The sequence below is a fragment of the Pinus tabuliformis genome, chromosome 6 (assembly GCF_031772625.1).
Source record: "Pinus tabuliformis cultivar Carrire ecotype Pingquan chromosome 6, CPIR1, whole genome shotgun sequence".
In the NCBI taxonomy this organism is placed as follows: domain Eukaryota; kingdom Viridiplantae; phylum Streptophyta; class Pinopsida; order Pinales; family Pinaceae; genus Pinus; species Pinus tabuliformis.
In genome coordinates, this window is record NC_142292.1 from 758,177,964 (window position 1) to 758,191,154 (window position 13,191).

General features: G+C 37.9%; 1 protein-coding gene across 1 annotated transcript; it reads right to left on the reverse strand.

Moving 5' to 3' along the window:
- Positions 1-1,466: 1,466 nt before the first annotated feature.
- On the reverse strand, positions 1,467-6,199 carry LOC149260943 (uncharacterized). The gene is made up of 2 exons (XM_089421419.1): positions 5,079-6,199; positions 1,467-4,638 (listed from the first exon to the last, which is right to left on the reverse strand). The coding sequence occupies exons 1-2, from the start codon at positions 6,147-6,149 to the stop codon at positions 2,254-2,256; spliced, it is 3,456 nt and encodes a 1,151-aa protein (XP_089277545.1). The 5' UTR covers positions 6,150-6,199; the 3' UTR covers positions 1,467-2,253.
- Between the last annotated feature and the right edge of the window lie 6,992 nt (positions 6,200-13,191).

Sequence of the window (13,191 nt, forward strand, 5' to 3'; positions counted from 1 at the left end):
GCAACAAAAGGAGGCTCTGGCCATGCAGGCACTGCAGCTCGGAAAAAAAGAGCACATCTGGCAATTGGATGCGTTGCGTCAGCAAATTGAGCAACTGAAGCTCAAGATGGAGGAGAATAGCCAAAGCAATGAAAAAGAATTCACTAGAATGGATCTTAACAGTCCAACATCGATGGAGTAGTTTGTTCTCTCACTCAGTTTTTGAAAAATGCTTTTGTATGGCAAACTATAAATGTATATATTTACTATTACAGTTATGTCGAATGTATAGCCATAGGCTACCTGAAATGAGAATTTTTTGTAGGAAGCATGGGGAAAACTCTCAGGGAAGGGATGGGGAACAATTGATGTCTCAAAAGCCCTTAGCAGGCTCGAAAATATGATGTAAAATCCAATTTTGCACGCGAACGGGCACGATTTAAATATACAATGATGGTGAGAAAAAAACTACAGGCTAATCTCTAAAGAGGAACTATACCTACCAACCCAAAGATGAAAGGATAACCACAAGCCTTACACGCAATGTGATTAAATTGCATCCCCTTGTTATGGCAGCTTTTGTTGATCACGCTAAAAGAGTATAGTTCTTGGGAGAATAAGTGTCCAAGAAATTCATTATTGCAATGCAGAACTTTACCCAAAGCATATCAGTAAAATTTGCTCTGATCTTAAACAGCAGCTCGATTAAATTTTGAACTCAAGACAAGAAGTTATTTTACAACAAATTAGCATCTACTAACTGAAATTAAACATCAGCTTAATATTATACAGCCACAGAAACGTATATTGATACCACTCTCCAACTCAAGCACCATATGGTTTATCTTCCAAGCAGTATAAATATTAAAATGCCACTAGAAGAGCCAAAACTCAAATGAGAATAGATTTGTACTCGATATTGAGTTTCCTGCACGATGGCTGCTGTTAATATTGAAATGCTGGAAGTCGTTTATAGCCAGAAATTCAAGACTAAAAGATATAGAGCTGGTACCAGTCACATCAACATTATAACAATCTCTTTTAGAAGGCTTGAAGCTGTCCCTTTCAGTTGTTATATCTAGGCACCAGCACTCGAGAAGAAAAAAACTCAGTAACAGATTTTATTCTGCAATCTATCTTAAGCTTATCTAATATGAATTATTCCAATATCATCTTACATGGTTCCTCTAGAATAGAGACACTGAACCTCATAACAATTCTTTTCTAAGAGCATGTTTTTGATATAATTGCATCAATGCATACCAAGAATACTTTTAAACAATACCTTACATGAATGATTATCACAAGCAGTTGAATCTGTTCAGTCGTCAACTGAGAGTTAGAAACAATCACAGTACTTTGCATCAACATCCTTCAGTCTACTTTTGTAGCTGGAATCACTAAGTCTTGTGATTTGCTTTTGTACATAAAAAAGAAAAAAAATCAAAACCTGAAGCATGCCTCAATAATAAAGCGTTTACCACTAATGAATCAATGTAACAAATCAGACAAACCATGAGTCTGTCTGGAGTCGGGAAAGGCAATATAAGCCAAGCACAATAGCATCTCTGTAGATTAAATATTTGCTGGACGAACAAGCCAGCAATCTCCAGAAGAAGAAGAAACCGAAGAAGTTTGGTTTTGCAACTACTACGTGAGGAAGTTCAAAACAAGAAAGAACAAGAGGGAGCTCAATGACACGCAAACCAGTTGCCATGTCTGCATCAAAGAGGACCAGAAACTGTTAAAGGTTGCTTTATAGTACAGGTGACCTTTATCTTTTCAAGAAAAACCAACTGAATAAGCAATTCAAATGACCAGTTCAAACTGTAAGCCCTCATTTAATTAGTTAAACCCATGATTATTCTGAAAATTCACAATTCCAGCAGTTTGTAATTCAGCTCTGCAAAGATGATTGCGAGGCAATTCTAGATGTTTTATCTCACTTTGAACTTTGAAGAAACTGACTTGGCAAAGAGAAACAGGAATTCCCCAGGCAAAATATCCTCTTAGCAGTTTCTACATTCCTTTGAAAATTGCACCTTGGAGACAAGTAGCATCAGTGTCCAGTAAATTTAAGGAAGGCGTAACTTAACTTCCAGGAAATTCTTTTCTTTGCTACGTGTGCTTTAACAGGATCCATATGAAGAGAATCTATGCTGAAGGGATGCAATGGGTATGACACTGAAATATGCTCGAAATCTCCAAATTGACGTCAAGTGGCTGGCATTCTTTAACAGATTACTCGTGTTCTTTCTTGTCTGTCCTTGGTTCCTAGTTCCCTACCTCAGAAACCAGTATTCCCGTAACCACATCTTCCCTATCCTCCAGCCCCAAACTTTCTGAGTATAAACCTCCCTTTGGGACCTTCATGACAGCATGGGTTCTTCTCCTTTTCTTATAACTGCACCGAGATTTAAGACCCAACTGAGAATCGTCATTTCCTTCTCCCTCCACAAACTCCATGCTTGTATCGACTATAGTAATGTCATTATTATCTGAACTAAAACCATTAAGCAAACAGGTAGGCTCATTTGTGAACTGCCTGGAGATGGATTTGGTAGGAGAATTGTCAGAGTTAACAGTATTCTTGCCACCCTTTCGTCGTTTGACAGTGTAAAAACCAGATGCAAAAGCTTCCAGTGCCTTTACAGTCAAAGGGCGAGCCCTGGTACTTTGTCTGCGCCCTTCTGCTTTAAATTCCTGTATTTTATTTTCTTGTGTCTCATGAGGATGGCCCTCATCTGAAGTGGGAGCTGCAGATTGTGTTTTCTCTGAACCACTATGCTCCCCTTGAGGATCGCTAGGATTTCTATCAAATGCAAAAAATTCAGAATTCGCAGCTTCCAAAAGAGGGTCATTTCCCAGTGATTGTGCTGGTTTTGAATCATTTTGCTGTTCTTGGCAATGCCTTGAATCTTGCTCAGACTGACACTTTTGTTCTGATTTCCCAGTATCCACACATGGACCTGGACTTAAGGATTGTATCTGTCCAGAATAAGTTGGTGTCTCTTGAGGACATGCAGGATCATGTTCCGAGATGAAATTTTCTTTTGATTTTGGAGCTTCCTGGAATGTAGCGCTTGAAACTGGAAAAGAATTGAGGATCAAACTTTCTGAGTTATCTTGATAAGAAGCTAAAGCATGTACAGCCTGTGGTTTGAATTTACATAACCTGGAATATAGTGCATTATTGCTAGTCCTATTGAAAGAGAGCCAATTTCTGCTTATGAGGGTAGAAAGATCTTTCTCGCTATTCTCTTGGTCAACTTGACCTAGAGGTGCTATGCACGGGCTTTTCTCGGCTGTGCTGGTTCCTACAACAGACACAGGAGTTTCTTCCTTGTCATTAGACTTGATCATAAGGCTAAGTGCAGGTGCAACTACTCCATGCTCTTTTGTATCACTAGATTCTATCAGTCCAGAATCTCTTGTTTCACTTTCATCATTATTATTTAACCTCAATGTCCCTTCATTTGAGAGAGAGGACATACTATTGCAGGAAACAGGGGTCTCTCTACATAAAGCTGCATCATTAACCACTGGAGAGCTTGGATCATTCTGACCATAGTTACATTCTTGTTGATTAAGCTCCCAAGTTCCACCTTTACCACCAACTAATGAGTTAACTATGCCTTCTTTCGAAATGGGTGGTGAGGGGCTAATCGGCAACATTAAATTACTGCTGAAATAATTACTTTCGTTGGATTGTAACAATGGAGGATCACTTCTATGCAATGGTGATACTGTGCATATCCTATCAACTCCACCGAAGCTCTTCTTGGTGATTGCAACTGCGTCAGTCTCAGCTGGATAGGCATTCAGTGGATCTTCAACTACCAAAGGTTCACAAGTTTTAGCCACCTTACTCAGCAGCAACTCTGAGTTCAAACCTTCTGTTTCTGCAGAAACACATTGAAGACATGATGACAGGTCTTCTGCAGGCAATGTTCTGCTCTCCCAAAAACGAGCAGGCTCCTCTCCTTGTGATACCAAACTGGTATCAACTACAGTGAATGCATATGAATCAATATTTCTTGGGCAATATCTTGGTCGAAGATAGCAAGGGGGGTCTTGCAAGCGATCATTTTGCTCCTCTAGAATCTCACCAGTCCAGTGGCATTCTGGCTTCACTTTGCTTCCAGTCATGTCACCCATTTCTAGCTGTGGAGGATCAAGCAACCTTGGCTCTGACGCTATCCTATTCAAAACCTCACTCACAGAATCAAAGTAATGAACCCCTTTCACTAAAATTCTGGAAAACTTTTGCACACCAGGGATGAGGAAAACTAGCGAGTGTCTAGATCCCGATGTTGCCTGATCCTCAGGTTGCTGAGAATGCCATCCTCTAGCTAGAAGTCGAGGCCACACTGCTTCCCAGAACAAGTCATTTGCCCGTGCCTTGCTAAGCCGGTAATCTCCAGTCAAGAATTTGACAATCTCATCAGTAGAAAGGGAAGAGCATGCTCTACCCATAGGAATTTCACGAGCAGACACCACCTGGTTAGTCTTCATGGGGTCCATAAAAGCTGCTGTCAGATCATGGTTTCCTTTACCAATTCCAACTGCTTGAACCAGCATGTTTAGCCCTGCTAATGTTTTCAGCTCCGTTACAAACTCTTCAAAAGATATTCTCCCTTCATTGAAGCTCTTCATAGCCTGTTAAGACACATGAAAGTTAACCCCAATGTTAAATCGTTTAACTTGAAATTCAACATTAAATGAAATACAAAAGTAGCACTGTAATAACATCTATATCTATATACTAGTATTCCGTGGTGATAAAAGCCTCCTGTACACTTTTCCTTAATTACATTATTACCTGACAGGAGTCAAATTTCCCTAAATAATCTTGTTTAACAATAATGACTAAATCTACAACCATTGACAAAAGAAGCTGCAACGCATAAATTTGACTTTGACCTCGCTTAATGGTCTGCCTAGAAAGGTTTATCAGGTTTAAATTTCCTGTAATCAAAACTGTGTTGACAGCTGTATATGCATTCCAAACTTTCCCAGAAACATTGCAGTGGAATGAATTTTTCATGATTAAAAGTTCTAGTGCAACTAAAAACCACATTTCTCTATTTAATACTTACATCTGGAAGCCTATCCTTTAAATGCTCAGGTACATGAGGAAGTAAACGTATTGACAACTCTTGTTGACGCCATCCAGAGAAAATACGCTGTCCTTGGAAGCATTTTCTGCTTCTAATCTTTCTAGATTCTGCCCACCTGTAGTAGGACTCTGTCCCATAAAACTTGCCATAATAGTAAGATAGGATATCCTTCATTTCTTTTGTCTCCAGGAAACTCCTCACTGGTATAAAGTTTTTTCCAAAAATGTACAGTGCCAGAAGGAATACTTCTTCCTCAGTCTCTGTCCAGGGCTCACTTGGCTTACCAGGAACTATAATAAATTGCCTTGAAGGAAAATCTTGCTTTGTTTGTTCATTATAAACATTAGACTCAGTTCTCTGTTTACTTGGTTTCGACAACTCTACTTTTGCCTTCTTGACTTTCTTCCAACCTCCCTTGCCCCTTCTCCTTCGCCTCCCTCTGCCAGAGGAAACTGCATCAGGCACACTATTAGCTGCATTTACAGAGTCTATACAAATGTTCTCTTGCTCTCCTTTTTCTCTTGAAATTTCTCCTTTTGTATCTGCCATGGAAAAATCTTCATAATCCTGTGGAAGGTGGTTGATGTTACTAAGGTTGTGCTCATGGATGCAACTCCTATCTGGAAATTCAAGTAAATCCAGCTGACAAGGCTTGCTTTCCAATTTTGCAACTGAAAATATTGTTTCCTTTACACCAAACACACTCTCTGATGATGGCTCATTACCACAGTCCATCTCTGACTCTATCAGATCAAGTTTGGGAGAAAAGAATGGTATCTGCATTACTGGCACAGGTAATCCTTCTGCAAACAATTCCTCATTGTCCTCGTCCTCTTTTTCCTCTAAACTCATGTTTCCATTTCTATCCTGCTTGTAGAAAACCTTATGAGGGTTAAAAGGAGGTACTTCAGCTTGGTATTGATCTCCAATTCGAGGGAAAATTTGTGGAATATCAGAGCTATCATCGCAAGGAGAGCCACAAGATGGGATTAGCAGTTGGTCCTCTATCTTCCCAATTTCATCACCATTTTCAAGTACGAGAGGCTGCATATTCGCAATCTTTAAAGTTTGATTGCCGTGAGAAATATGATCTCTTTACAGTTCTGGCAAGCAAGCAATTATTGACAAAAACAGTAAGCAATTAATGACAAAAACAAGAAAAAGAAAACTTTATATTATTAGAAATTCAACAGGCCTTCAATTCAAACATCATTTTCTATGACTAATGATGCTTTAGACCTGGCAAGTTTTAATTACAAATCAAGTTGCATCTACTGAATATTTTTGCTCAATATTAAATGCATAAAAAGCAAATCGAAAACCATAGAAAGTACTGCAAGCCTGCTGATAACCCAAAAAACATGAATGACAATTGGGAGAAAGGCATTGTTAAGGATTAATCCACTTATGACGTCAGTGACCAAATTAGATCATGCTTATGAGCAGAGGAAGAGCACAACGTTTTACTGAACTCAACTTTCCACTCAAGAGCTGTAAACAGTAAAGTTTGTAAGGAAGAATTCTTTGGTTCAGTGGATACAAAAGTAATATAAAATCATATGAGAGAAGAAATAGACTCTTTTAAAAAAGTCAAGCATTAAAACACCCAGTCAGAAAGGAAAGCAAGATGTGCCAGAAAACTGGAAACAAGAGAGGTTTAGAATCAATTAAAAGTCACTATATTTCTATTGTTCACCAGTTTGATAAGATAGAATTAGATCATTTTTGTAATGTTCACAGACAACCAAAGAATAGGACAATGGGATTAGAAAATACAGACAGACAACATCAGAGTGTAGGAGTGCCAAGATCACTTCTAAGTTCCAATTGTTAAAAGATAAAAATATACAACTGAAAGTATAAGAAAAGGAAAGAACATGAAAAAGGGTGAACCAATAAGGTAAACCCTAGAAAGAGAGGAAACACTACTCAATATCAGAGATAGAGATGGAGGTAGAAGTAGAAGAGGCAGTATCTCTGTAATCATCTAATCATTGTGACGGAGTTGATGCAAACCTTGATAATGTCCTCCATGGAATGCTTGGGCTTGAGAGGGCCTAGTTACCTCAAGTTAGGCAGAGATCAAGTTAAAATTGTTGAAACTCTTCTAGGCTTACATCCAAGGCCTAAAAGAAATATCTAGTGAAGCGAGTTTGGCTCCCTGATCTTTGTTCGGGAGTAGCACCATGCAAGGAGCGGGTATGGCTTTGTGACCTTGTGGAGGTGAGACATCCATCAACCAAGTGACGGTATGTACATTGTCTCGTAGATCTTACATTATCTACATCCATGCTATGACGTTTGCAGAGTGCTTAGCACCTCTAGTCACCAAGATAGACCAAAAGGAGGTGATGAGATTAGTGATGTAGGGCATAGAAAGGTTCTGCAATGTCTCTTGTTTGCGACTTCATGTGTGTATAAAACTAGGCATCTAATCAGAATAGTGAAAAGAGGCGGCAAGAGAATAATACCAAGAAACTACAAGATTCATAGGTTGGGGTGCCCTTGCACTGAAATCTACAACAAAAGGTGTCTGTAGACCTTGATTGGAGCTATAATTGATTCATGAATAAGTTGTACAGTACAGGGAAACGAGTACACACTAGAAATTTAAACCTCTAGAATTTTGAAACAAGGAAACGCAGTATTAAAAAATATAAATGCTTCACAAATTAGCTTGTGTTAATGGATAACACATTAACTTGAAAGAAAAAACAGACATTAAAGTCAAATCAGTGTCTAAGCACCATTATCAAAGGTTTAACACCAAGGATAGTTGTTTGGGTGGGTACCAATGATCATTTCCCTTGCCACTTCATTTATGGAGGAAAAAACAGCTTTTCTTAGCACAAAGCACAGCTTTAGGACGTGAAACGTGCTTGAGACACCACATGGTGTTTCCCCTCATGTTTCCAAAACGTGAAACACCAGGTGAAACATTTCCAGTTTGTTTGGCATGTGTTTCCTGGCATTTCAGGATGCCAACACGCAGGGGGAGTTGGGCTTTCCCTACAACATAGATTCACAATCTAAGTTGCTCTCAACTTTACAAGGAACTATTTCTTCCTATCTCTACGAACAGTCTCTCCGCTCATTATTCTCACACAGTATAGTGCCTACCCCCTCCGACTTGAGATTGTTTTCAGCCTAGTCTCACTCCTATTGAGTTTGGAGTTTTGCTAACTCGATTGCAAGCTGGGACCATTATTCATACCTAGCCTATTGGTCATCATAGTCCATTGCTTTCGCTTGCCATGGGGGCAGGATCATTGTTTACTTGCGAGGGTCTCAGACCTTTTGGAGTTGGTGAGTATTTCAATAGATCGTATCCCTCTATTAAGATACTCCCTTGATGCCCCTTGACAACTACTACCGATTAGATAGGGGTTGAATAGCGTCATCCACGATAATGTTTGCAGGAAGTACATACAAGTTACTTAGACACACTAGATGGGTTGCATCCAAAGATGGTCCTCTATGTAAAAGCAGTGAATGGAGTTGAGGGATAGACTCCTTGTCCAGCCTCCGTACACATCAGCATTGGATGTGTTACAACCCAAATTAGAACCCTCATGAAAATCCCAATCGTGACACCACAGGGATAAACACACTTGGAAAATGTACCACTGTCACCTGAGCACAATCTTTCCTTCACTCCAGGCCAGCTCTTTGAAGCCATGGGAGGTATCCCAATCTATGGAAACGAACTTGTAACATATATCGTTGCAATGCACAATACAGCTCACTTTAAACAACACACACTTCAATATATGGTTAGATAGACTAGTGCCAAATGATAAGATGCCTTAAGAATGATCGACAAGGAAGTAGGGCATAAATTATAACAATATAATGAGGATTAGAAGCTGATTAATAAGTGATGAATCTGAAATAGAAATATGCTACAGAAGAAAATATTAACCACCACTTAGATCTCATTCAATAAATACAAGAATCGGTTTCCTTTTGATGCACAAGAATGGGATATGATTGCATACACCAAGAACAAGATATACACTTGAATTAGCCCTCGAGTATATGGTTAAAATAGGACAGCTAAAATAGGACAGCCTTGCTGCTGTCCACAAATTCCAGAATCTGATTTATGGTGAAAATAAACAAAAATGAATATTTGGAGTGAGGAAAGGCCACCCAAGAGTTCCCCAAAGCACTTAGAACAATCAACTCTGGGTGGTTTTGCTAGGACAATGAATATAACGTGTAAAAATAGCCCAACAATGATTAATTTACAAACGCAGTGAGAAATAATCATCCAATTAGCTCAAACTTGTAAAAATAGGTTTTGAATCCGCTAGGGTTTCACCAAAAATCTCCAAAATGAAATACAAACACAATTAAGCACTTGGGAAATGAATTTCACCATCATATTGTGTTGGATTAGTTTTAGAAACAATCTAAGATTGAAATATAAGCTAGAGTAGGGTTAGAATGCACCTTTTAAGATTAAACCCAAGCTTTTAGGGTTCCACCAAATCTGATTTTAATGCTACAATTTAATTTCCAGAATTGATAAACCTTTTAGGACAAATATGTGGGGCCATTTTTCCCTGAGTGTTAAATATCCACAATTAGCATAAACCTTTGGACAAATATGTCTAGAAAAATGAAATAAACCACTAACTTTGCACTAGACAGTGAACAAATATTTTGTGGGATTTTTCTTTTATATCTTTTGCATTTTTATCTTAATAAGACAAGAAAGAAAATAATTTGTAGAGATTTTTGGTTGGTTGTTGGGATTTAAGCTTAGTGCCTTGTGTCCACTTAGGGCTTATGGGGTCAAGTAGAATGTCCCTCCAAGATTTGGTTGTCCAATGTTTAGGGATTCAAATAAGAAACTAAGATTCTAAGACCAAACAATCCCTTGCCTAATCAAGATAAGTCATGATAACAAAGGTTCTGCAAGAAGGATTTCCTCGAAAGCAATAGTCTTCACCAAAGATACATATCAAGGGCAACTCATATTTGGTAAGTATATAAAATTTTTACTCGTTTGAGCTATTTATATGTTTGATATATTGACTTTTGAGTAAACTTTGTTACTGGTCTGCACTATTTAGTATTTTCTGCATAAATATCATTTCCATACTAGCAAAATAAGAAAGAATGAACTCCTCTCTTCACCCAAAATCACGTTTTAAGGGACTAGTCTACCATCTCTTGGGTGAGTTTACTTGTTTAATGAACCCTACCATGGCCATTTAAGTAAGAGTTGGGCTTAAAAAGTGGAGACTTGTGCCGAGGTGATAGTGGGCACTTGTCCTATGTGTGCCATCATAGCATCTTGTACAGGCATTAACAAGACTATTAATTTGGGTGGTAAACAGAGCCAAAATATTCCAGAATAAATTATAAAAAATAACAAACAAACAAACCAACTAAGATTAAATATCACAAAATTGACTTCTTCAACATTATATGGAAACCATAAAAGTAGAGAAAATAATTGATAAAAGTCAAATAGTCAATGGAATTGATGCAAAAATTAAAGTGAAAGAGCTTAGCATCTCAACCAACAATCGACCCCAAAATAGCCTCGAGCAAAGATCATTGGACTGAGAAGGAGACACAAGAAATTGTAAATCTGTTGAAAGAGTAACAAGATGTCTTTGCACAACATCACACATACTTCAAAGGACTAGTTGTTGAAATGGAAGAATTGAGGATTGAATTCATAAAAGGTGTAAAACTAGTAGAAAAGAGCCCATACACATCAACCCATAAATGTAACAAGTAAAGCAAGAGATTAACAGTATGTTGGTTGTGGGAATCACATACACCGTAGAAAGATTTGCATAGATTTTGAAGGTTTGAAGTTTGACCAAAGTGACAGTGAATGATCCAATCCCCACTTCATTTGAAAAGGAGAACTTGGATGAGGTGGGAAACCATGAGTGTTATTCTTTCACAGATGGATTTTATAGGTACAACAAGTACCTAATGCAAAAGAAGATAGAAAAAAAACTGCACTTGTAACTGAAGAGGGATCTTATCCATACAAAGTCATGCCATTTGAATTAAGAATGAATCTGCAAATTTCTCTATGATAGTTGTCAAGGCAGTTTAAGAATTCCTTTACAAGACTATGGTAGTCTATCTGGATGATTGGACTATATGCTGAAAAATCATGCCCATCATCATCTAAAACTAATGATTGAGAGATGTCATCAAACAAGGTTGTCTCTAAATATCAGAAAAAAGTATTTTTGCCACTCCAATAGGTATCCTACTTATTCATATTGTATGTAAAGACGGATTGAAAATGGACAGGGCTGATGATAAAATAATTTTAGATTTGAGGCCCCGTACAAACCAAAAGCAAGAATAGCACTAGGTAATATGGGATACTACTAAAATTTTATCAAACATTACTATAACATCACCTTTCCAATGTATGCACTGGTTAGGAAAGATGCAAAATTTGCATGGTCCAAAAAATGTGAAGAATCTTTTGACATCTTGAAACACCCATCTTGACGTTTCCATATTGATCAAAGTCATTCCATGTGCATTAGATGCATCTAACATTGCAATAAGTGCCATACTCACTCAACCCAAGGAAACATAGATCACCACATAACTTAGGCATAAGGAATTTAAACCCGACTAGCATAAATTACTCAACGACAAAGAGAGAGAGTTTAGCTATGACTTTTGCTCTTCAAAAGTTCACACATTATCTTTTAGTAAACCCTGTTTGTGTTTTACCTTGATCACCAAGCTCTGAAGTATTTGATAATTAACCCTGTACACCACAAAACAATATGCATGCAGTTGTTATTGTTCCAGGAATTTGACTTTCAGAAAGTGATGAAGCTTGGGAAAACACATCACAGATCTAACCACTTATCCAAGATTGACATGGGAGAAGAACTAATTGATATTGATGAAAACTTACTGGATTCACATTTGTTCAAAGTCAAAAAAGTGCCAAAAGAATCGATGGTCAAGACCCAGTTGAAAATTGAAATGCCTCAACATAAAAGGAAAGTGTTGAACATGAAGGTCACATGCCATGAAGGGAGAATACATAAGTGGTTTGTTATTATTCTAGGAATTTGGCTTCGAGATGTGTTGAAGTATGGAAAAACACATCTCTCGTGACCACTTGTCCAAGGTTGACATAGGAGAAAAAACAGCCAATATTGACAATAACTTGCCAAATGCACATTTGATCATAGCCAAAGCAATACCAAAAAAATTATAAGATGTAGCACAATTTTTACATGATGATCAAGCCCCCCCTAAAATGCCTCAACATAAAAGGAACTTAGGAAGCGTTGACCATGAAGTTTGCTGGCTGTACACTTATTAACAGACATATATATAAGCTTGGACAGTAAGTGGTAAGAGATTAGATTGCGACACGAGAGAGTCAATATCATTAAGAAGCACATAAAGGAGTGTCGAAAAGGCACTAGCAATCCAATGCAGTGACTAGGTGGTGACCAACAATGCGCAAATATTGTTGAAGGTTCGTCAATGACTTGATAGATGTCAACAAATGGGTAGACCACTAGTACAAGATAGCATTGAGATTTTGAATTCAACTCTACCCCAGCTACTCTTTGAAATGTGGATTGTTGATTTCGTTGGAACATTTCCAATGATAGCAAGAATGGGAACAAGATACATAATCATTTCTATATGAATTTAATTACACGCACATAAGCAAAACTAGTGAAAAGCTAAGGAGTTCACCATATCACCATCAAACCAATAAAGCAATTGAATCATTTAACAAGACACTAGTAAAAAGCTTAATGTCGACTAAGACAACTAGGACGATAGACTTCTAGCCATATTGTGAGCATACAAGACTCTTACAAAAAGTCATTGTCCATACTTTGTTTAAGTTAGTCTATGGTCAAGAAGCAACAATACCTTTACACTCTACCTCCTACAAAAAGGATTGCTACAACTATGAGGTTGGACAAAGGAAGTGTGAAGTGTAAATGCAATGTTACGAACAAAGTTCGTTCACGCTCTAATACCAATGTAATGAACAAAGTTCGTTTATGCTTTGATACCAATGTTATGAACAAAATTCGTATACGCAACAATATACTCA